Source organism: Crotalus tigris, unplaced genomic scaffold (genome assembly GCF_016545835.1).
Source record: "Crotalus tigris isolate CLP2741 ecotype Arizona unplaced genomic scaffold, ASM1654583v1 scf7180000020963.25688851:1431469, whole genome shotgun sequence".
Classification (NCBI taxonomy): domain Eukaryota; kingdom Metazoa; phylum Chordata; class Lepidosauria; order Squamata; family Viperidae; genus Crotalus; species Crotalus tigris.
This window is the reverse complement of record NW_024098281.1, coordinates 828,084-852,825: the sequence shown is the minus strand read 5'-3', so window position 1 is coordinate 852,825 and position 24,742 is coordinate 828,084. Positions and strand designations below refer to the sequence as shown.

Below are 24,742 nucleotides of genomic sequence, written 5' to 3'. Positions count from 1 at the left end.
TGGCTCTTTTATGACTCGTGGACTTCAACTCCCAGAATTCCTGAGCCAACCATGCTGAGGGGAAAGGGAGAGGTTTCCATGCTGAGCCAGGCTGGCTCAGGGATTCTGGGAGTTGAAGTCCACGAGTCATAAAAGAGCCAAGGTTGCCTATCCCTGGACTATACCAAAAACCGTCACTCTCTCTGCCCATCCCTGCCTCACAAATGGAGCCGGGGAGGAAGAGAGGATGGTCTGGCAGCATCTCAAGCACCTTCTCTTCACTCTGCAGGCAGAATCCAGGCTTAGGGCTGCAGGCCACAAGTGGGGACAGGAGCAAGCATGGACCTGACTCCCCATTCCCAGCCCTTGAGGTGATGAAGGAGGGCAGAGCCTCCTCACGGCTTCTCCTTTTCTGCCTTGATTGATGTGTGGCTAGGCGGAAGGGGAGATGGCCAACGGGAGGTTGAATAGGAGCAAATTCCAAAATGGCCCAGCAACCGAGCCTAAAGAGGAAGGATTGAGCCTGCAGGAGAACTGGGGCTGGAGGCATCTGAAGTGTTCCCACCAAGAAGAGGACAATGTCTCTACTGCCCAGAAGCCATGAGTCAAGACTGCAAGGAAGAAAGTTGAAGCGAAACATCAGGAGGAACATAGGAAGGATTAGCAGCCAGGGGAACAGACTGCCACATGAGTGGCAAGTTCTTCATTAGAGGTCTTCAAACAGATGCTGGGTGGCCATCTCCAAGATCTCCTAATCTGAGCAGAAGTTGGATTCTATGATGGGGTTATAGGGTGATTCCATAACTCCCGAGTTCTTTCGAGCAGCTGAGTCCAGGGACTGGAGCCCATTTATATCCTGGATCTGAATCTTGGACCTGAGAAGCCATCAGCAGGACAGTGGCTGAGCATCCTTCAGGCCATTTGAGTGGTCTCCAGCACAGGAGTCAGAGTAGCCAAGCTCAGGAAAAGATGGAGATCCCCCTCTCCTCCCGAGCACTAGGAAAACTTCCTACACACCTGATCCAGAAGAGGCCCTTCATGTGGGAAAGACTGGCCTTGCAGGACCTGGGCAGGGAGCAGCAGTAGGAACCCAAGTTAGAGCAAATAACCAGTGCCCATGGAGAGCTTTGAAGCTATTCACTGATTTGTAACCATGTGATGCGCTCTTAAAGGAGAAGACAAAAGTTTATAGCCAAGCAAGCAATTTATTAAGTTGGCTTACACGCAATACATCACCTTTTCCCGCCTTCCTTATTAGAAACAAACAATAGCTTCAGGAGAAGAACCCAGTCCTACTTTGACCAGACATTGTTTGCTTGCTTCTTTCTTTGGGAATTTGCACGGAGTGGTTTCTTCCAACCTTTGGAGAGCCGGTGCTACTTATTGTGGTGCCATCTCTGTTCTGTGAAGCTTATTCTGCTGTGCACCTGAAAGAGGCCGTTCCTCACTTCTGCTGAGGGCTGCCAATTGAGAGAGGGGGTGGGGTTCATGGAGGCCAGCCTGGTTCAGCCCAGCTCACAGCTGCACACAGGGCAGCTGGCCCCAGTCACAAGCTTTTCCTAATACGTGATCTGCCAGAGGGAACAAAGATGGCATAATGAAGGGTGCCAGTGGCAAGATGGACTCCCCAGCTTTGCATTCAGTCAGGAACTCCCTTGCTGACTGAAGCCGGCTCGCTTCACACATTTAGGATGTTGGCTTAGCTATTAAAGATGGCTCCCTCTGGAATAGCAGGTCAAAAGAGTCCCTGACTTGGATCTAGATTCCCCCCCTGCCCCCCCGTGGCTCAATAGCTCAGACTTGACCTCACACCCTTCCTCCTGACAGCCGTTTGACTCTTCTGCTGCTCTGGCAGACGCTTAGCTTCCTTTTTCTAAAATCTCTCCTATTGTGAGGGAGGCTGGCTGGCTTAGTCGACTAAGGTATCCAAGTCCAGAGGGAAGCTGGATTCAGCCAGAGGCTCTTTTCTCGCCCTCACCCATTGCGTGAAACCACAACGTGAGAAAGTAGTCACTTTTGCAAGCCCTGGTTTTGAAGTATAAACTAGAAAAACAGGTTGTTCAGATAATTCAACAAAAACGGGGGTTTAGTGTATGCCAAATAATTGCTGGCTCTCCTCGTTTCTCCTTATTTCAGCCAGAACTGACTAGGCAGCTGTTTCATTTAGGCTACTTCTGCACATTCAGAAAGGAGGCGAGGTTGTCTTGCAGGAATACAATCTAATGTGAGGGCTAATCCACACGGAGCTCCATTTCCATCTGTCCTGTTTGCCATCGTTCGCTCCCTAGAGATTAAAATGGACGATCTGAAACTTCAGCTGGAAGCCACGAACAAGGAGTGTATATCAGAGGTGGTGGCCCTTTGAGAGCTGTATGCAATGACATTTCATTTTGGCGTATGCCAATTGGTGTACATTCAAAATGACAATAAAGTTATTATTGTTATTTACTAACGTGAGTTTTCCCATGCAAGCTTGGGTGCTCATTTCCTGGCAGGACTTTCCCCACTTCTTCAGATGCAACTCAAAAGAGTTGGCATTTCTCTCCTGGTGCTTCCAGAGACGGTGCCTCCCTTGCAGAGCATGTCTTTCTCCCAGGTGCAGCTCAGGTGACATCCAGTCCCACCTTCTCTCCTAATACCTGCTGCCCTGGCACAGAGCCAGGCCCAGCCCTGCCCTCTATGGAGAAGGGCAGGCAACCTTGTGACCTCAGGGGCAGGGCCTCTTGTCCTGACCCCGACTTGTCCAGTCCTATCACTGCAAGGAAGAAAGGAGGCTGAAAACAGCCCCTCTGGGTTGGAATTCCCAGCCCTCCACAAGTGAAGTTTGTGCTCCCCGATGGAGAGAATCTTCACAGCTAAAGGCTGAGTTGTGGAGTCCTTGGTGCTCCCTGAGCAAATTTCCTTAGAGACGTGCTGAGCTTGCCTTCTTAGAAAAGCAGGAACCCAGGCCCAACCTCCCCTCCCCCTGCTCCTGAGATCAGGCTACAGATCCCATTCTCACAATCAGGCTGGCTGGGCCTAATGCTTGAGGCGGGCACACTGCTGGGAACCCTAGCTCTGGGGTGGGAAGGTGAGCAAATGGGGAGGCTGCCCCAAGGCCTTCCTTCCCAGGAAGGGCTGCTGGGGATCAACTGGCCGGTGGCCTTTTCTCTTGACCCTCCGTGCCTTCCCTCCAGGAGGGCAAACATCTTCCCCAGAGTGCCTGGAATGCCAATCCTGGGTTGGCGAAAACTTCTCAGCCATCCGTATGCCCTTCCTTGTGGGCAATACTTGTTTATTCCACTGTTACAAACAGCATTTGCAGAAGAGAACTAAAACCTCACTACTGAATAATGTCCCCAACCGCAGTTAAAACTAAGCAGGTTTAGCATGTCTTTTGGTCTTTCATGCGCTGGTTGAGCATACTCACGTGGCTGGGTTTTTTCGAGGGAGCATCTCTCCCCAGTTAATCCACTTGTCCCATCAGACCTGGCCAGGGGTTCTGCCATGCAGGCAGCCTTCTCTGCCATGTGCCCCCCTCCCCAAGTGAGGCCAGCTCTATCCCTTATTTCCCAGAGGTCCCTCAATCCTTGGGGATTGGTCAAATTTTGGGTGCCCCTATTTTGTGTGTGTGTGTGTGTGTGTGTGTGTTTTTTAAAGAAACATTTTAAATATGACTATGTTTGACACGTTTACTGTTTTACATGTTTTTCCTGTAAGCTGCCCAGGGATGCTTCTTGTGAGATGGGCAGCCATATAAATGTGATAAATAAATAAAGGCATAGACTCTGCAAAAACGGTCGTTGCATCTTTCCCTGGAGATCACTATCTTCTTTTACTGAGGATTATCTTTGTGTTCACGACTCCATTAGGCACTGTTATGTGTGCCCTACAATTTTATTTTTATCCTGGAAAGCACATTTACCCTGCAGAGTCCTCAAAAGCCAGGTTTTGCTGCTTGGACACTGCAGAGCAGAATTATGCCAGGTTTCACATCCAATACAAAAGACGAGTCTTCACACGTGTCCAAGTGTTCAGATGTGCAACCTGGCAGAAAAGATCTCCGGATCCCAGGGCCCCAAAACGGGGTGAGGGAGGCCTTGTTAAGCAGGGGAGCCTTCCAGTTGCAATCCCAGAGGATGGGGGGGGGGGAGGATGTTGTGGCCAAGTCCAGCACAGCTGGGCCTGCTCAAAGGCCGGGTCATTGCACCAGAGGGCAGGACAAGAAGCTTACAAATAAGGAGAAATTTCCTGACAGTGAGACCAGAGTTGTGAGTGCTCCATTCCTGGCGGTTTTCAAAAATAGAATGGACAACCATTTAATCGGGATGGTATAAGGCCTCCTGCCTTGAACAAAGAGTTGGACTAGAAGACCTCCAACGTCCCTTCCAGCCCAAGGGTTCTATGTTCTACACGCCGGGTTCGGCCGTGGGAAGGCGCCGGGCCGAGCGACGGTCTCTGTCCCCTGAGCCGCTCCTCCACCAAGCGGGTCGGCCTCCTGGTGCTGCCGCTCGCGCTGGAAGGAAAAGGCCTTCCCGCTTCCGCGGGGGGGGGGGAGGCGCGGCTCCCTCCTGCCGGAAACCGCCGGCTGCCTCGGGTTGGCTGCGCTGCTTCGAGGGCTGCGGCTGGGACGGGGAGACGCCTTTGCGGGGCCTGAGCTCCGCTCTCCCCGCCAGCTGGGTGGCCCGGCCAGGCCTCGCGGGCTGCAGGCTGCAGGCCTCCCGCGCGGGGCCGAGCCTGCGGGGCGCTCCCTCGATCGCAGGCTTTTCCGTCGGGGCGCGGCCCCTGCGCAGCGCCGGCCCGGATAGCCGGGCGGATCCCGCAGGGTCGGGGGAGCGGACGCGTGCCGGGGCGGCGGCCTCGCCCTCTTGGCTGAGGAGGAGGGCTGCCCTCCCTCCCTCCCTCCCTGCCGTGGAGCTGCCGGGCCGGCGACCCCTTTCCAGCTGCGCAGCTGGGCCGCCGGTGCTGGAGGGCGGCGGGCAGCCTCCGGCACACCCAAGCAGTATCCCGCCGGCACCGATCTCCCCCCCCCCCTCCCTCTCCGGGACTGGCTTTTATCCAGCCTTCCGCAAAACTGCCCGGTTTGCCCCTTGCATTAGGGAAAGTGGGGAGGGGTTGTGGCAAGGGGCTTGTGGCAAGGGGACCCGGATGCCTCCATCCCACTTTGTGCAGCGGTTGCTAAAATAATTGAATTTGCGCAAAGGGCGATGAGGGGATGGGGTGGCTCTGTGCTCCTCAGCGAAAGAACCTGAGAGTGCTTTGAAGTAACAAAGTTTAAGTTATGTAAACATTAAGGCGCCAGCTATGTTTGCACACATTTGTGTTTCACCTGAACCGCTCAAGGGCCAAGCTTCAACCTTTGGTGAGATTTTGTTTGGTAGCTTCGTCTGGGAATCCCCCTCTCCTCTTGTTTGACTCCCAGAATGTAATCTAAAACTCCACAAGGGTCAGTGGGGGATGGTGCTGTCCACAGAGGAATAATTGCCTGAGCCCAGACAGCCCTTCCCTCGGCCATCAGCTTTGCCACTCCAACCCAGAGGGGAGCTGAGAGGGCAGAGGATGTAGGCCCAGTGCTCTACAACATCTTTATCGATGACTTGGACCAGGGGATAGATGGGGAACTCATCAAATTTGCGGATGACACCAAGCTGGTAGGAATAGCCAACACTTCAGAAGACAAGCTTAACATACAGGAGGATCTGGAAAGACTTGAACACTGGGCACTATCTAACAAAATGAAATTCAATGGTGAAAAAAGTAAGGTTCTACATTTAGGCAAGAAAAACCAAATGTACAGGTATAGGATAGGGGGTACCTTGCTCAATAGAGAAGGATCTCGGAGTCCCAGTGGACAACCACTTAAATATGAGCCAGCAGTGTGCTGCAGCTGCCAAAAAAGCCAACTCATTGCTGGGCTGCATTAACAGAGGGATAGAATTAAGATCACGTGAAGGGTTAATACCACTTTACAATGCCTTGGTAAGGCCACACTTGGAATACTGCATCCAGTTTTGGTCACCACAATGTAAAAAAGATGCTGAGACTCTAGAAAGAGTACAGAGAAGAGCAACAAAGACGATTTTAGGGGACTGGAGGCTAAAACATATGAGGAACGGTTGCTGGAATTGGGTATTTCTAGTTTAACGAAGAGAAGGACGAGGGGAGGACATGATAGCAGTGTTCCAATATCTCAGGGGCTGCTAAAAAGAAGAGGGAGTCAAACTATTCATCGAAGTGCTTGAAGGCAGGACAAGAAGCAACCGATGGAAACTAATCAAGGAGAGAAGCAAGCTAGAACTAAGGAGAAACTTCCTGACAGTTAGAACAATTAGCCAGTGGAACAACCTGACTCCAGAAGCGGTGAATGCTCCAACAGTGGAAGTTTTTAAGAAGAGACTGGACAGCCATCTGTCGGAAATGGTGTAGGGTTTCCTGCCTGAGCAAGGGGTTGGACTCGATGACCTCCAAGGTCCCTTCCAACTTTTTTATTATTATTGATCATCGCACAGTCAGCCAGATGTTCAGACTGGATTTGGCATTTTGTCTACCTATCGAGTCCTTACCCAGGACCTGGGATAGGCAGATGTGGATGTTTGATGGTATTACAGAAATCGTCGCAGGATGGAAGCAGTTCCTAGTAAGGCCGCCTTTTGCAATTGACTAATAGCAAATTTGTCAATGCCAATGGTGTTCAAGTGGTGCTCCAGTTGTTTTGGGATTGCGCCCAAGGAGCCTATGACTATTGGTACTACCCTTGCTGGCTTTTGCCACAGTCTTTCTATTTCTATTTGTAGGTCTTTGTATTTTGTTATCTTCTCCAGTTCTTTCTCTTCTATTCTGTTATCTCCAGGCACTGCCACGTCCACTATCCAGACTTTTTTGCCTTTCTTATCGACAATTGTTAAGTCTGGGGTTATGTTGCAGGTGCTTGTCTGTTTGAATTCTGAAGTCCCAGAGCAGTTTAATTTTATCATTTCTATGACTTTCTCTATTTTATGATCCCACCAGTTTTTGCTTACAGGCAAATGATATTTTTTGCAGATCTTCCAATGCACCATTGTTGCTACTTTGTCATGCCGCTGCTTGTAGTCAGTCTGTGCGATCTTCTTGCAACAGCTTACCAGGTGGTCCACTGTTTCTTCAGCTTCTTTGCATAGGCGGCACTTACTGTCTTTTGCTGTCTTCTCAATTTTGACTTTGTATGCATTTGTCCTTAAGGCTTGGTCTGTGCAGCCAGAATTAGTCCCTCGGTCTCTTTCTTCAATTTTCCTGCTCTTAGCCATTGCCAGGTTTTATTGTTATCTGCTTTCCCAGCTATTTTTTTCATGTATTGGCCATGTAGTGCTTTGTCTTCCTATGCCTCTATTCTGTTCTTCATTTGGTCTTTCTTGTAGGCCAGTTTGGTCTCTCCAGTAGTTAGTAAGCCTTCCTGATATACTAATTTCAGTGCAGCTTCATCATTGTTCTTCAGATATTCTTCCAAAGCCATTTTTTCTTCTTCAACCATCTGATGTACTTGTAGCATTCCACGCCCACCTATCTGCCTTGGTAGATAAAGTCTGTCAATGTCACTGCGTGGATGAAGGGCATGATTCGTTTTTGTTGTTGTTGTTATTATTATTATTATTACACCTCGCCAAGGCAGGGCAACTCTGGCAAATCCACCTCGTATTTTGCACCCTTGCCCCATGGCCACAGAGGAGCTAGTGCAGAGTGGCATAATTCTGAATTCCAGCCAGTTGAGCTGAAAAAGCATTTAAAAACAAAAGAAAAGCAAGTGGGCACTTCCAGGGCGCCCCTAAGGGAGCTCCTCAGCCATGTCCTGTGCTTGGCAGCTACAAGCCAGAGGGATTCACACTGGGGATCTTAAGAAAAAGGAGGAACCTTCCACAGAGCCACGAAGGGCTGGCTTTTCTCCCTTCTCTTGGGCCACGCCAGTAATTAAGCCCCTCAACTCTACTCAAGCCAGAACAGGAGGCTTGCTATGCTCGCCTTTCAAACCTTCGTGGCTTCAGATGATCACGCCAATGTGCCAGGGCATTGGTTGGTTTAGCAGCACACTCTGCCCGAGAGCGATGTGCGAATTGGCACCCACAGCTCTGCTAAGCTTGCTTGCTTGCTTGGACTGAATCTCAGGGCTGGTTCTGAGGCTCTCCTCCAAGGGGAGGCTGGCTACGTGGTGCAGATCCAACCTATTGGATCGGTTTGGGGTTTGGCACATGAGTACAACGTGTTGACGAGATTACTACAATGACCAAGTATTTTGCGAGTTGTTGTGGCTACCAGACCCAAAAAGAAGCAGCAGAAAAACTGCAGGAAAGGAGGACTGACTGGCTGGCTGGGCAAAAAGACGTCCCGAGGAGAACGTGGCAAAGGCCTATTGGAGAAACTGGAAGTTTTTTCCTTGTCTTTACTGATAGGCACCTTGAGGGCTTGTCCCGAGAACTGCAGTTGCCAGTTGAAAAGAAAGGGCAGCCTCCATTCCGTTGCGCGTGGTCAGTCTGTGGAATCCACCCCTGCAGAAAGTAATGATTATCCCCAACTCGGTAGCTTTGGGAAAGCTTTCAGGAGGGAACTTCTGCGAAGAGTTTGAGATTCATTCTGCTGGGTCAGGCTAAGGTCCAGCAGTTGGTTTCTCAGTGTGACCATCCCAGGTGCTTCTGCTTTAGTCATAAATAGACCAAAACATAGTTCCTTCTCCATATTGGTGCTGGAGATAAACATTCTTCAAGACTGTTTTCTGAGTTTTTTCCATCTCCTTGAAACTCTTGTGTTCTGCAGAAGGAGACAAGCCAGTTTGATGGCAGACCTAGCAGGCCCAGATTATACAGAAAGAGAGAAGGCCAAGGCTGCTTTTGCAGGGTCCTCTGAACTAAGAGTTTGCCCAACTGCCTAGGGCAGACATGTCAAACACAAGGCCCGGGGGCCGGATGCGGCCTGCAAAGTATTTTCATGGAGCCTGCGAAGCCATCCTGGAAACAGTGAGGGAACGGCCCCCACTGCCTTGGCCCTGGCCCAGGCCAGCCGGGAACCAATGTACAATTTTGTGGTGGCCATCTTGGCACTTGCCCCAGTGGACCATGCCTTGGCACTTGCCCCGGTCCCACCACCTTCTGCCAGAGACCCTCAGATCTGTCCCACTCCTGCCCAGGCCCCCCATAGGCACCCTTGATGCAAATGATGTAGAACTGGCCATGCCCACCCAGTAGGCCACACCCACTCCATCCACGCCCACCCATTAGGCTGCACTCACTCTGGCCACACACATCTGCCAGGACAACCACAATGCTGATGCAGCCCTCAGTGAAATTGAGTTTGACATCCCTGGCCTAGGGAATCTAGGTCCTTTCTGGGCTGTTAAGGCTGCTTGGGAGGTGACTTGGGTTCATTCTATGCTCCTAGCATCTTTCAGAAAGGGGGTCCTCAGCCTTAAAGCAAGCAGTCATGCGGCCCCTCCTTTGAGGAGCTGACAGTGCTGGATAACTCGCCGCAACCTGACAGTTCTTGACAACCATCATCCTGTTTCTAACCATCCTCCAAACATTAGAGTGTTGACAGCAGTCCTTGGCCTGGGGTAGACATGTATAAATAAATAGATACTCCATGCCAGTGACTTTGCCCATCAGCTTCATGTAGATGCTAAAGAGGAGTGGAAAGGCATACAGCCCTGAGAGCTGGCTTGCAGCGGGATCCCTCCCTCTCCCTAAACACCAGCTGGCTCTAGAGGAGGAAGGAGAACCACTGCAGCACCACTATTCCTCATATCTCAGCTGGTTCAGAAAGATACCAGGATCAGTAGTGTTGAAGGCTGCTGAGAAATCAAGGAGAAAGAAGACGAAAGGAAGAAGGAAGAAGGAAGAAGGAAGAAGGAAGAAGAAGAAGAAGAAGAAGAAGAAGAAGAAGAAGAAGAAGAAGAAGAAGAAGAAGAAGAAGAAGAAGAAGAAGAAGAAGAAGAAGAAGAAGAAGAAGAAGAAGAAGAAGAAGAAGAAGAAGAAGAAGAAGAAGAAAGTTGGAATGGACCTTGGAGGTCATCTAGTACAGTGGTGGCGAACCTATGGCATGCGTGCCAAAGGTGGCACTCAGAGTCCTCTCTATGGGCACGCGCGCCTTGCCCCAGAGATGGCAACTGTCCGTCTTCAACCAGCTGCCCGCTAATTCACTGAGGTCCCACTTGGCTGGGTGCATCCCAGCATGGCTGGTTTCCCTCCCCCCCGTCCCATCCCTCCTGGCCTCACCTGCTCTCCTTTTCCTGGGCATGATCCACTGCATCACCTCCTCAGCTGTCAGACGGCCATCCAGCTCAGAGGCGGCTTCTCTGAACTGGCAGCGGGCTGTGGAGCCCCAGAGTGCGCTGGTCGAGGACCCGGCAGGCTGTGGCTGCTGACGGACATTGCTCGCTGGCCGATGGTGTCAGGCAGCAGCTGCCTCAGCCCCTGCCTCGCCTTGCCCTGCAATAGTGGCACTCTTACCTCGCCTTGCCTCGCCTCACCCCGCAGGACAAGCCTCCTGCCCACTGCCCCACCTGACAGAGACCCCTGGATCTCCCCCAACCCTGCCCGGCCCCCACAGGCATCCCTCCACACAAGCAACATCAAGGTGACCACGCCCACCTTGTCTCCACTCATCCAGTCTGTCATGACCACCACAGCCACACCCACCCAGTGGGCCACGGCACCCGGTGATAAATAAGTGGGTTTTGGGTTGCAGTTTGGGCACTTGGTCTCTAAAAGCCATCACTGATCTAGTCCAACCCCCTGCTCAGGCAGGAAACCCTATACCATTTCAGACAAATGGCTGTCTAGTCTCTTCCTAAAAACTTCCAGTGTTGGAGCATTCACAGCTTCTGGAGGCAGGTTGTTCCACTGATTAATTGTTCTGACTGTCAGGAAATTTCTGCTTAGTTCTAGGTTGCTTCTCTCTTTGGTTAGTCTGATAACTTTGGATCCTGTGAGGGTCTTTTGTGTGGATGCACTTCTCCCTCAATCAAGGGTGAAGTCCAAACCCTGGTATTGCCCCACAGGACAGACCTGGTCAGGAAATAGGCCCCAGAAGCTGCACCTGATCTCTGCTTATATAGGCTATAATAACAGTATCTCTGTGAGCCTCTCTTCCCTTGCTCTTATAGCAGGGGCATCTTTTAATTTCTGTCCTCCTGAGCTTAACTGATATTTTTGTAACAGCTGCCACATAATTTGATCAAGACTATCTCTGTACCTGGGCCCAAGCACGCATCATCTCCCAGAAGACCTGAGTTAGACTATGGATCTAATGCACGCGGCCAAGGACAGATCCTGGGGACTGTGCCCACTTCCTCAGAACTAGGCTCAAATTAATAGGCTCAAATTCTTCCCAGATAATCAAGCCAGACCATGCTCTGCAGGACCTGCATAGCCAAATTCCAACTTGGAGCCAATCCTAGTAACTCTATCCGAGAGATGCTGAGCACGTTCCTCACAGCAGTCCTGCTGATGTTCCTTCCCACTTCCCACGAGGCACCAGGGCCCCTTAAGCAGGGCTGCCGGTGGGCTCTCTGTACACAGGAGAGTTATCTTTGCTGCTCTTTTCACCTTGAGGTGGCCCTTAATAAAGGCTCCGTCAAAATTCATTCTTTGTTTTCAGGGAACTTCCCCAGTTTTGTCACTCAGGGCTTCTCCAAAATCCAGGGGAAATCCTGGAGACCCCAGTCAGAGGCTACCTAAGTTGGGTGGTTCCTCTCGTTCCAAGTGGTGGCTGAGCAATGCCAGCTCCACAAGAAAGCCAGCAGAGCCCACCAGGTGCCGATTGTGGGCAAGGAGCATCTTCGTTGCTGAGGAGCAGCACCGGAGCACTCCAGAGCAATTGGAAGGCAGACAAGGGCGTGGTGAGACAATCTCCCCCCCTCATCCAGATCACATTTGCCATTTCCATAAGGCAAAAAAAAGTGGTACAACCTCCACCATCTGTTGGGGCTTCAGTGGCCAGAACTGGGTCTTTTCCTCCTGTCTTCTGTCTTCAAAGGAAGGAAGTGACTGGCTCGGTAGCTTAATTGCTCTACCATTCCACGATTTCCCTGCTTGCAGTAAATTGCTTCTGCTAAGATGATTATGTGCATCGCGTAAACGGTACAGTAAATTCTTCTCATTTGTCTGTTGAAAACTAACTGGCAATTTCTCACAGTTAGTCCAGCCTTGATCTTCCTATATTGTGTCTTTGGATCCCCTGCTTCCTCAAACCACACCCCTTACTAGCACTGATGATGTTACCTAGTTTGGCTAATGAAACATCTGCAAGGAAACAACCAAGCTCAAGAGAGAACCAAGGATTCCTTTTCTTTGTCTGGATAGCTGCACTTTTCTCCTTGTCAAGAACTTGAGTGATCTTAACAGAATAACAGAGTTGGAAGGGACCTTGGAGGTCTTCTAGTCCAACCCCCTACTCAAGCAAGAGACTATACCCTATCCAGGAGTAGGCAACCTTGGCTCTTTTATGACTCGTGGACTTCAACTCCCAGAATCCTGAGCCAGCCATGTTGAGGGGAAAGGGAGAGGTTTCCAAGCTGAGCCATGCTGGCTCAGGAATTCTGGGAGTTGAAGTCCACAAGTCATAAAAAAGTCAAGATTGCCTACCCCACCAGTGTTTCCCAACCTTGACCATTTTAAGGCATGTGGACTTCAACTCCCAGAATGCTGGCTGTGGAATTCTGGAAGTTGAAGTCCACATGCCTTAAAATTGTCAAGGTTGAGAAACACTGCCCTAGACTATACCCTATACCATTTCAGACAGATGGCTGTCCAGTCTCTTCTTAAAAACGTCCCATGATGGAGCAGCCATAACTCCGAGAGGCAAGCTGTTCCATTGATTGTTCTCGCTGTCAGGAAATTCCTCCTTCATTCCAGGTTTGCTTCTCTCTTCGATAAGCTTCCATCTGTTGCTCCCTGTCCTGCCTTCAGGTGCTTTGGAGAACAGGTTGACTCTGACTCACCCGCAGTTGCATCTCTTTCGAGGCTGCCTAAATCTGTCTTTGTTTGTTGGCCTTTGTTCTTCTTTTCCCAGCTCTGATGCTCCTATTCTTGCCAGCTCCTGAGCCCCTTTCAGCTCTTGCTGTGGGGTGCCCCTCCCCTCCTCTTCTTCCTCTGACTCCCCAGAGCTGCAGTCTGGATGTTTGGGAGTCAGATGGGGGGAAGGAATCATGTTGACCTTCTCTGTTCTCTTACCTGGACCAGAGAGGAAGCCCAGTTGCAGATGAGATGCCCTCTCACCTGGTGACGAAGAGTGACTGCTGGAGTCAGGCTATCCATGGGGAAGCTCCCTTCCCCTTCACATCCCAGGAGCTCTCCTTCCACTGAAAGCAGGTGCTTGCTGCTGGGGGAACGTCCCCCCCCCTTTGAATACTTCTTGTGGCACAGAAGAACTATTTGCAGTGGGCAGGGGGGCCCCTCTCAATGCCTCCATTCCTGGAGAGGTCAGAATGGTCCCTGCTGTCCACATGTGGCCGCCCCCCCCCCTTGGGAGGATTGTGATGTATACCACATGGGGAAAAACTCAGATTCTGGGGGTGGGGGGTGGATTCTCCACAAGCACCTGTCACTCTGCAGAAGCCCCTAAAAGGTTTGAGGCCTGCCCTTCTGGAGAAACAGTCCCATCCCACCCACCCACCCACCCCCCGTTGCACTGTGCCCAGCAGCTGCCATCTTTGGCAAAAGGTTTGTTTGCACAGGCTCCTCTGTCCGTCTGTCCGTCCATCTGGGAAGAGGACCACCCGGGGTCAAGCGGTCTTCTGGACAGCGGTTTTAGAAAGCAGGGAGTACCTTGCCCTGAACCCGCCCTTTGCCTTGGCTTTGGCTTCTTTCAAGAATGCAAGGATCCATTTTTACGCTCTAGCTTGAAAACATTTCGTGTGTGCTTTGTGTGCATCTCTCTGTCTGGATTTTTTTATATATATAGAATACAATATTATACAATGTCAGGTTCTTTCTTTTTTTAAAAAAAAAGTTTCTTATTTGTATTTATTGTAACTGACTATTGGATGTGGATCAAATGTCTTTGCTAGAGCATGAATGATAAATAATTCCAGAAGCTGTGAATGCTCCCAATACTGGAAGTTTTTAAGAAGAGACTGGACAGCCATTTGTCCGAAATGGTATAGGGTTTCCTGCCTGAGCAGGGGGTTGGATTAGATGACCTCCAAGGTCCCTTCCATCATCATCATCATCATCATTATTATTATTGATGATCATCACACAGTCAGCCAGATGTTCAGACTGGATTTGGCATTTTGTCTACCTATCGAGTCCTTACCAAGGACCTGGGATAGGCAGATGTGGATTTTTGATAGTATTACAGATATCGTCACAGGATGGAAGCAGTTCCTAGTAAAGCTGCCTTTTGCAATTGACTATTGGCAAATTTGTCAATGTTATTATTATTATTGTTATTATTATTATTAAATGTCTCCAGCTGTAGAAGGATCAGTGGGGGCAGGTGGGGCTCAGTCCCAGTGGTGGGATTCAGCCAGTTTGCACCGGTAGAAACGGTAGCTAATTTTTTGTTGCCCTGACCCAGAATGGACTTCCGGAAGTGGCATCAACACAGAGAACTGGTTGTTCACATATTTGAATCCCACCACTGCTCAGCCCTGATAACTTTCTGTGGAACCCGTCTGGGAGTTTCATCAGAGCACCGAACTCGCCTTTCTTGGGGATGGGGCAAAGGTCCAGCTGTGGAGGGAGGCTGGCAGTCAGGGTCCACCACAAAAGGGGGGCCCTGCTCCACATTTCTACATGGGGCTCCATATGTGCGGTGGCCGTCACAGCCTGCCTTCTGCTGCCCAGGAACGAGGCTGCACGGGGCCTTTGAGTGCAAACAAAAAAGTTGGGATCGAAGCAATAAATTTGTTTTCTTGGATTTAAATGTAAGTGATATTTCTCATTCACTATATACAATTACATTTGAGGCTTCCCGTGGAGTACGAGCTCTCCCCATTTCTAACCAGAAACAGGGCAACGTAGGGGGATTTTTTAGAGGCCTTCAAGAGCCCCCCGGGAGCTCTGCTGTCAACCACGGGGTGGGTGGGGTGTTGCAGGAGAGCGCCAGCGCAGACGGGCAGAAGAGCAGCTGATCCAAGGGGGTCCCTCCTGCCTTTTCTCTTGGCAGTCATCTACATCTGTGGCCCCCTGGAGATGCTTCACCAAGTCATGCGCCGGGCCCAGTCGGAGGGCATGACCAACGGCGACTACGTCTTCTTCTATATGGATGTCTTTGGAGAGAGCCTGCAAGGGGACGGGCACCAGGGGGCTGCCAAGCCCTGGCAGAGCAAGGAGGGCCAGGACTCGGGCACCCTGCGGGAGGCCTTCCAGGTCAGTCTAGTAGCTGAAGATAAGGAGCCTGCACCTTTGGACACCCAAGCGTGGGGAGGGCTGAAGTGGAGCAGCAGGGATGCCGAGGCTGCCCTCTGGGGGGGGGGAGGAAGGGCCTCTAGCCTTCCGAGGGCCTGGGCTGGGGAGCAGGGAGCCCCACCAGCTGCTCTTCTGGAAACCTGATGCTGGGAGGCTGGCTCTACCCTCCAGGACAACGGTTCAGAGAGTGTCTGTGTACGGAGGTGGGGTGGGGTGGGGTACAGTGGTGGCCAGGTTGAATCCTCCCCTCCTCCCCCTACCCTGCGGTTTTGGGACCCTTAGCTCCTTCTCTGCTCTTGGGGTCTTACCCTGGGCCTGGACCTTCTCTTACTCAGAGGGGAAGGACTTGTGGGTCCCAGCCCTCTAAGCAGGGAGCTGTGCTTGTCTCTTTCCGGCCAGGGTCTGGCAGGAACTCAACTGCTAGAAGAGCTGAGGTGCCCAGTGTGGAGTGCCAGGGGGGATGCATTGGGGTGGTAGTGCTGGTGATCCACCACTTGCTACCAAGTCTGTGCATAAACCCCCAGCAGCCTCTTCTGGCGCCTCCTCTGCTCGCTGCAAGGGAGAAGCAAGGATCCCAGATCTCTCTGCAAGAGCAGCTTAGAAAGGCAGGGATGGGGGGGGGGCAGGAATTCAACCCTTTGCTGCAGGGTGGGGGTAGATATGCTGTGGGGGGGAGCAGAACAGAAGCCCCTGGAGAGCAGCCAGCTTCAGACCCTGAGCTGCTTTAATTCTCTGGCTGCCTGGCCCTGAGCAGCCAATCAGGCCTCTACCTGGCCAATATCAGCTTGACTCAAATTGTGTGTGGGGTGTGTGTGTGTGTGAAGCCAAACCTTGCTGGAAGTGCAGACTGGCTTCCTTGCCCCTTCCTCTCAGCTACTTCCAAATGCAGGTCTTGAGCGTGACAAGCCGTCTCTGCCCCTCCCCCCAAAAGAGGCTGCAGGCTTTGCAGAAATGCTCAGCAGCAGATGGGAAGGGGGAGAGGCAGGATGGGCCAGGGAAGGGGGGAGGCCAGTGCCTGAGGCAAGGGGAGCCACATGCAGCCCCCAGAGGTTGCAAAGCCCCCACCTATTGGCTGTGACAGCAAGGGCAGATGGGAGTCATCTTGCAGCCTGGTGTGAGATTTCCAGACAGCTACGTGCAGGAAGCATGGTGTGTGTGTGTGTGTGTGTGTGTGTGTGTGTGTGTGTGTGTGTGTGTGTGTGTGTGTGTGAGAGAGAGAGAGAGAGAGAGAGAGAGAAGGGGGGGAGGTGTGTATGTGAGTGTGTGTGTGTGTGTGTGTGTGTGTGTGTGTGTGAGAGAGAGAGAGAGAGAGAGAGAGAGAAAGAGAGAGAAAGAGAGAGAGAGAGAGAGATTGCAGAGAGGGAAAAGGCTGGTGCCTCACCAGCAGGGGCATATGGGCTCCTGTGTCCCTCAGCCAATGGCTTTTCTTGCAGACAGTGCTGGTGATCACCTACCATGAGCCCCAAACGTCTGAGTACCAAAACTTCCAGAACCAGGTGATCCTGAGGGCTCGCCAGCACTATCAGGTGGAGCTCAGTAGTTCACTGGTAAGCGCCCCCCCCCCCATCCCTCCAGCACCTCTTCCCCCTCTCTTGAGCTTCTAGCTGGGCGAGAGGAGTCCCCCATAGCCAAAGCCTCTGGCAGAAAGGAAGGCCGCCTGAAGACTGACCAGGGCAAACCTCACACGCAGAGCCTCCTTGAGCAGGGGGAGCCCGGCGGATGCTGGGCCAGCATAGGCAGCCTTGACGCAGAGCGACTGGCCATGCCCATCTTCACAGAACGAAAGCCGGTGGGATGGTTCCCAGCCTGCATGGGGAAGTGGCTGGTAGCAGGGCTGGCCTTGGCCCTTCACTGCTTTGGGAGAAGCACTCTCTTGGGGTCAGCCGGCCTGCTGTAGCTTTGCATGGGGGGAGGTGTCACCCAGTGAGCAGCAGCTCCTTGCGGTACTTAGGGCTTGAGGTCATTCCGGGGCTTCCCGAGTACAGATTGAGCCATTGACACTGTAACTTTAAAGAGGGTCCTGGAAATGAGGCGGGTCCCAGCTCCGTTTCCTGGTCCCGCCCGGGTGAAGGGATCAGAGAAACTGCCTGGTTCTGGAGCTCCTTTCTTGATGCATTAAGGTAGCTGGGTTTGGTGCAGCTGCTTTGAGGGCCTGCCCAAAGCGTGGTGCCCCATTTTGGCTGGAACTGTCAGCCAAATTGCTGGCCAGGGACCTGGAAGCAGCTGCAGCAACCCTTGGGAGGACTTGACTGCTTCATGGCGTCGGGAACATCACACAAACACTAGTCTGCTGTGCAGAGGGCTCCCTCCAGCAAGCACACGAAATCAGGAGGCAAGGCGGTTCAAATGAGTCCACACGCTCACTCACACACGCACGCACTCTCGTGGGGGGGGAGGGAGGGAGGGAGAGAATCCTCTCTGCAAGTTGTCTTAATCCCTCCCCAGCTAGTGTCTTTCCAGGAGTTTGTGCCAGACCCTCCACCCTGTTTCTCCCTTCTCCCTCTCCTTTTTCCTTCTCCCAAGAGTTGTCCAAAGGTTTCTATCCTTTTCACCTCCTTGGGTGTGATGGCCTCACTAGGAGTAGTGGGAGACACACAGATTGTATGTTATGAAAATCCAAAGTTGCAGTCTAGAGCTTTCCATATAGTCCAGTCAGATCCTTCCCCCATCTGTGAGCATGAAAGCTCACAGAATGATTGGGATCCTTCCCCATCCAAGGTGTCCCTTGGTGGAGGTCTCCAGAGGGGGATCCAGAGAGTTTTGCCTCCCACTTTGAGTAGGGACTCTCAGCTGGCAGAGGAAGCCCTGAATGTGGGCGTGGGAGGGTCTTTCTTGGCCTCCTCACCCTTTGCTTGCAGCAAGCTTTGAGACGCTGGCAGGTGGAGTTCAAAGCCCCCTCTCTGGAAGGGGATCCCCACAAGCTCTGGGCTGCCTAGAGCAGAGAGGCCACAATGGAACCTTTTCAGGACCCCTACAGCCAGCCAAGGCCAAGTCTGGGGGGCTGGGAAGGAAGGGAACTCCCAATTGGTCCAGGCAGCCACTAGCCTGAGGGGCTGGGTAGAAGTGGGAGGGGTATATGTGTGTGTCACGCCCATCCTCCTAGGCTGAGGGCAGGGGTCGCTGCCAAAACTTCTGCCTGCAATGGCACAGGAATTACTAGCTGCCATCAACCAGGCACATAGCTACTCTCGTCCAAAGCAAGGCTGTGAGTAGGTTCTGCTCAGAAGGCCGTTCCGTACTGGGCAACTGGAGCTGCCCCCAAGATAAGCTTCACTATGCCCGTCCTGGTTGGCATAGGAGGGGGAGTGTTCTTCCGGAAAAAGAACCAGTCCTGCCCTCTTGAGCTACTAGCAGGGAGGAGCAGCCTGCTCCCCCCCCCACTGCCCAGATGGGTGGCACCTCCTAGGCCCTGGAAAAGTGTTTGGCCTGGAAGCCCTCTGGAAGAGCAGGTGACTCTCAAGGGCCAGCACTGGGGGGGGGGGAAGGAAATTAGGGGCAGTGTTGCTTGCAGGTCCCTTGGAGTCTCTCAGCACTGGTGGCTGGGAGACTAGTAGAGTCCCCTTCTGAAAGAGGCGGGTGCAAGTAATTAACCTTTTCCTTCCCTGGGGGGGGAGAACAGCAGGAACCCCTTTTACCAGGCTTTGGAAGCCAGTCTGGGTGCAGACAGGAAACAGCGGCCACCTCCCACGCACATCCTGCCCCCTCCCCACAGGGCTGCTCCTATTTTTAGGCTCCCCTCCCCATTTTCTATGCAGTTTCCCAGGAACCCACAGGCAGGCAGAAAAAGGCATTAAGGAGAAGGGGGGCTGCATTCACACCTCTCACTCTTCACTGAGCAAGCCTGTTTCCTGATTGGCTGTTCACCTGTTGACCAATCTACTGGCTAAACAGCTGGGCCTGCTCATTCACGGGCCTCCAAGCACTGAGGAGTCCGCAGGACCTGCTGGCGGCATTCCGTCCCCTGAGGGGGTCTGCAGCAGTGAACCCCACTCGCCTGCCACCTTCTGGGCCTTCTACAGCAAGAGCCTTGAACGCCCAGTCACGGTTCAGCCGAGCCCAGCCTGTTGGGTGAACCAGCCAGGGAGGGATACTGGTGACCGGTTCCTCCCACAGCGGGCCATGGGGCCCAGGAAGATAGCAGGCTAAAGACTCTTCACACACTCTGGGTTGCTGGCAAAAGCTGACCTTACAACCGGAGCTGTTCCTAGTCTCCTTTGGGACAATGGAGAGATTTTGCTCCCCTTTTCTGAAATAAACAAGTTCATGTTTTCTACCCTGAAATCAGAGTAAAAAGTCCCTAGTTTTAGCCTCCGGATCAAAGGGCCTGCAGTCACCGGCTCCTCCTGACCACAGGGATACACTGGAGGAGAGGCCCCTTTGCCCAGGGCGCAAGTGGGCCCCTCGGTATCCAAGCAGAGAAGGGCTCCTGTGTTCTGGCATTTAGAAATGTTTGCTTGTTGTGGATTGGGACCAAGGGGAGTTTGAAGTATCTGGAGTTAGCTCACAACTGGTGCCAGGTTAAATTCCTGCTGCCTCCCTGGACAAGGGGGTCTTCCCAAGGGTGGGCCCTTCAGCTGCATGGCTCTCCTGGTCTCCTAGTCTCCTGCTAGAAGGAGGCGCCTCGGAGGGCACTGAGCAATGCCTCCGTCTCCCTCTTTGGCTCCTCCACAACAGAAAAACCTGGTGGCAGGCTGCTTCCACGACGGGCTGCTCCTTTACGCCCTGGCCTTGAACGAGACCCTCCACGAGGGCGACACAAAGCTTAACAACAGCCGCATCCTGGAGAAGATGAAGGGGCGCAGGTTCCAGGGTACGGGGGTTGCAAGGAGGGGGGCTCCCAGACCAAGGGCCAGGCTGAAGATCATCCAAAAGAGATCTTAGAAGGTCTTCCTTATTAGGTGGTTGGGGGGGGGGGCTGGAACGGCTGGAGGGGAGGTCCAGGTTTGGGGCCCAAGCTCACCTGGGTGAGGTGCCCTGGGGAGTGACTTTTCCCCAGCTCCATCTACAAGGGTGACAGCGCTGCTGGCCCCAACTGCTCCTAGGGGCCTGACCCAAATGTGTGGCCACTTTTACTCCTCCAGGGATCACTGGGACCGTGAGCATGGATCAGAACAATGACCGCGACACAGACTTCAACCTGTGGGCCATGGTGGAGGGGGATAGTGGCGAGTACAAGGTAGGCCGCTGCCCCCCAGCAGTCCCTAACTGCAGCCCACCCAGCAACCCAGTTCTCCCTTGCCAGGAGACACCAGCCCTTCTCTCCTGGAGGGAGAAAGTCTGGGGCAATCATCCCCCTCCATTTTCCTGGCAGAGGGGTGAGTGACTGAAGAACAGCAACATCTGGCCAGGTGAGCCAAAGGCCTTCTGCCCACAGGTGGTGGGACACTACGTGGGATCGGAGAAGCAGCTGAAGTGGCTGGGACCCATCCTCTGGGTGAAGGGGCAACCGCCTCTCGATAATCCTCCCTGTTTTGACATGGATGACCCCTCCTGTGACAAAAGTGGGTGTCTGTGGGCTTGCTGCCCAAAGAAAGTTGGGGGAAAGACAGGCTCCACCCTGGGAGAGCTTTGGAGAAAGACTACCCTCAATGATACCCAGCTGCCTTCCTGTGCCCTTCAGGGTGCCTTCCTGGGGGTGGCTGGTAGGCAGAGGCCCTCCCTGATTTGCTTTGTCCTTGCAGGCGCACTTAGCACCCTAGCGATCCTAGCCCTGGGGGCCGGACTCACCTTCATCATGTTTGGAGTTTCCAGCTTCCTGATCTTCAGGTGCCTAAGCAAACTCTTTGGGAGAGAGCAAGAAGGGGTGGTGCCCTGGCCAGACAAGCAGTGTGCAGCCCAGGAGGAGGAGGAGGAAGAGGAGGAAGAGGAGGAGGAGGGTCATTGTTGCAGTGACCACCTGTGTGATGTGTGGTCAGAGGCAGTTTGGGCTTAGCCAAGTGCTTCCTCCTCAGCCTTTGGTGGAGGCTGGGCTGCACCAGAAGGGCCTCCACAACCTCTGAGCGAAGTTCACACAGTAGGCTAAACCAGAGGAAGGTCTGGTTGGTTTGTTCACACGTGCCAGGTTGCTTGGGGTGAACCGGCTATGTGCCCTTGGTTGGCGCTTGGGCTGGGGTGCGGTAGGTGCCTCAGGCTAGGGCAGGTTTAGGCTCTTGCACTGCAGACTCAGCCCTGAGTCCAGGCTGGGTCCAACTGCAGGGCACTTGGGGGGGGGGAAGCTGGGGGCCTGTGGCTGGGTCAGGAAGCTCAGGAGCTGCTCTGCCTTTTGGTAGGAAGCTGATGCTAGAGAAGGAGCTGGCCAGCATGCTGTGGCGGATACGCTGGGAGGACCTGCAGTTTGGTGGCTCGGAGCGCTACCATAAGGGGGCGGGCAGCCGACTCACTCTCTCGCTGGTAGGTACTGTGGGCTACCCACAGAGGATCCGTCCAGGGCCCAGCCCCCCCACCTGTTCCCCAACCCCTCAGCTTTGATGGGGCCCTTTCCCCCTCCTGCCCACTAGGCCTCGGTTGGCTGTGACTCTCTGCCTTGGCTTCTCTCCAGCGCGGCTCCAGTTACGGCTCCCTCATGACAGCCCATGGCAAGTACCAGATCTTTGCGAACACAGGACTCTTCAAGGTGAGCCCCCCTCCATCCCCCCCTCCGTCCCCCTCCCCAGCCCCAGCCGTGTTGGAGGCCAGGCCAGCTCACGCCCTTCCCCCACTCCTCTCTTGCCCTGCAGGGAAACGTGGTGGCCATTAAACATGTCAATAAGAAACGGATTGAGCTGACGAGGCAGGTGCTCTTTGAGCTCAAGCACGTATGTACTGGGGGGGGGAGGGCTGACTGCTCTGGGGGTCTTGTGGAGGGTGGAAGCCTCTGCTGCAGGGACTGCCAGACAGGAAGACACTGGCAGTGGCCTCTGCTCCACTGGTCCATGCTTGCTGCCCCATAGATGCGGGATATTCAGTTCAACCACCTGACTCGGTTCATCGGGGCCTGCATTGACCCCCCCAACATCTGCATCGTGACAGAGTACTGTCCTCGTGGCAGTCTGCAGGTGAGGCAGCTGTCCAGTATGGAGGGGCAGGGGGCAGGGCTTTCCCTGCTGGGCCGTAGCCAAAGCTGACCTGTGCCCCTCCTCGGCCTGCCCAGGACATTCTGGAGAACGAGAGCATCAATCTGGACTGGATGTTCCGCTATGCTCTCATCAACGACATTGTCAAGGTGAGGAAAGGTGCTCCTGGCATTCGAGTGAGGGGATTGGGGGGGGGCTGCCATGCTGTTTTCCCCACCCTGGAATTCCTCCCAGTGGGGCTCTCTGCAAGCTTCTCCAGGCTTCTGGCTGGGCATCCCAGGGACCCCCATCTCCGCCCCCCATTCAGATGGGGCTCAACCTCAAGTGGGCCTCCCTCCATCCTTTGGGGATCTCCTTCTACACTCAGCAGCTGCTTGTCCCCTCTCTCCCCTCCTGCCCCACACAGGGCATGGCCTTTCTGCACAACAGCATCATTGGCTACCATGGCAGCCTCAAGTCCTCCAACTGTGTGGTGGACAGCCGCTTCGTGCTCAAAATCACAGATTACGGTCTGGCCAGCTTCCGCCAGGGCCATGAGAGTGAGGGCAACCATGCGCTCTATGCCAGTGAGTGCCCGGCAAGCCCCTCTAGAGCCTGGTCTCCTGCCCATCCCCTGGGGAAGCCTGAGCCCTGTGCCCCCCTGACCCCAGACTCTCTGGTTCCTGCTTCAGAGAAGCTATGGACGGCTCCAGAGCTGCTGCAGAAGGGGACCCTGCTCCTGCTCCCCCCGGCCATGCAGAAGGCGGATGTGTACAGCTTTGGGATCATCCTGCAGGAGATTGCATTGCGCAGCAGCGCCTTCTACGTGGAGGGCATAGAGCTCAGTCCCAAGGGTGAGAAGGGGCCAGGGGTCTGAGCAGAAACCTACAGCCTAGGAGCCTATCCTGGTAAATGCCAGCCCTGCCCGCCTACAGCCTCCGCTGACATGAAGGGGGATGCTGCTTAGCCCAAAGAGGATCAGGAAAGGTCAGCAGCGGAGGCTGTCTGTCTCTCCCTGCCATGCCCTGTACTGACCTCTTGCAGCTGAGGTGTCCTCCAGCCTGGATGGGTTCAGCAGTGGGCCCAGCCATCTAAGGAGTGCTGCAGGAGGGGCAGGGGAAGTAATGTCTCTGGGTTCCTTGGACACGTACTGCTTGGAGCCCATCCAAGGGGAGAAACTGGGGCTCACCCAGTTTCTTCAGGGGCTCACCCGGGGACTCCCCGGAGGTAACCCCAGCCCAGCCTGTTCCAAAAGCTCACCTGGGCTTTGGCTGCCATGGCCACACCTGGGTGGAGCGAGAGGATGGTACTACCTGAATTCAAGATGGAGGCTTCCACACCAGAGAACGGTAAAGGGGTGATGCTGCTGGCTGTGCCATTGGCTGGTGTTCTGCTGCTTGTGATGATGCAGGTTTGACCCTGTGACCTCTGTCTTTCCAGTCTCCTCCCTCATCCTCATCCCTCACCACCCTTCAGGATTGCCATGTTCACTTCTCTCTCCTCATTGCTCTAGCAGCCAAGTCACCACCTCCCCCCACAAGTCAGCTGCGCCTCCATCCCATCACCCCCACATTCACTCCTGTGCATCCCGCCCCACTCCTCCCCCCCAGAGATTGTGCAGAAGGTGTGCAACAGCCAGCCGCCCTACTTTCGGCCCACCATCGACACTCGCCTGCACAGCGAGGAACTAGCTGTCCTGATGGAACGCTGCTGGGCTCAGCACCCGTCCGAGCGCCCAGATTTTGCCCAGATTAAAGTCTTCATCCGGCGGTTCAACAGGTAAAGTATCCGGAAGGGATTGGGAGTGGGAGTGGCAGCAAGAGACCTGCTTCAGCTTATGCTCCTCTGGGCGGGGAAGCACAGAAGGTCTCCTCCTCACACAGCCTTGGAGAACCTCTCAGGAAGATAGGCAAGGTGCCTGGTTGCGACCATCCCAATGTTGTCTTCTCATGAGATGCACATGTACCTCAAGAAGGCTCCAGTTGGCCCTGAAGAGAATCTCCCTGTATTCCTACCAAACATGGGCTGAGAGTCTCCACGGGGAGGCCCCCAAAGCCTGTGGCTTCTGCTGGATCCCTGAGACAAAGTGGCCACAGGATGAGTGTGTGGTATCCAGGAGAAGCTCACTGTGGCAGAAAATGAATCTGGCTGTGGGAAAGGAGGGTCTCCCAGACTGGGCCCCAAATCTAGCCAGTTTGGCTCTCTCAGGCACTTCTGTGGCTTGGCTGACAGATAGCTCCCCCCTCCTGCCCAAGAGGCAGGCACTCTTCCCACCTACTGGATTCAAGGATGGGCTGTCTAGAGGAGATCAGGGGCAAGGGGGGTTAGGGGATAGATACAGAAGCTGACCCCAGCTGGTTAGATGCTCCATAGTCTTGT

At 53.7% G+C, this 24,742-nt stretch overlaps 1 protein-coding gene across 1 annotated transcript in view; it reads left to right on the top strand.

The window, feature by feature from the left end:
• The window catches only part of NPR2 (natriuretic peptide receptor 2), a 35,311-nt gene that overhangs the window by 7,669 nt on the left and 2,900 nt on the right, over positions 1-24,742 (top strand). Inside the window, exons 2-15 of the mRNA XM_039369033.1 lie at positions 15,091-15,293; positions 16,766-16,879; positions 20,007-20,142; positions 20,414-20,508; positions 20,707-20,833; positions 21,014-21,098; positions 21,602-21,722; positions 21,871-21,945; positions 22,049-22,126; positions 22,262-22,366; positions 22,462-22,533; positions 22,791-22,950; positions 23,056-23,217; positions 23,974-24,142. Coding sequence (XP_039224967.1) covers positions 15,091-15,293; positions 16,766-16,879; positions 20,007-20,142; positions 20,414-20,508; positions 20,707-20,833; positions 21,014-21,098; positions 21,602-21,722; positions 21,871-21,945; positions 22,049-22,126; positions 22,262-22,366; positions 22,462-22,533; positions 22,791-22,950; positions 23,056-23,217; positions 23,974-24,142 — 1,702 coding nt within the window. The remainder of the gene's footprint in view (positions 1-15,090; positions 15,294-16,765; positions 16,880-20,006; positions 20,143-20,413; positions 20,509-20,706; positions 20,834-21,013; positions 21,099-21,601; positions 21,723-21,870; positions 21,946-22,048; positions 22,127-22,261; positions 22,367-22,461; positions 22,534-22,790; positions 22,951-23,055; positions 23,218-23,973; positions 24,143-24,742) is intronic.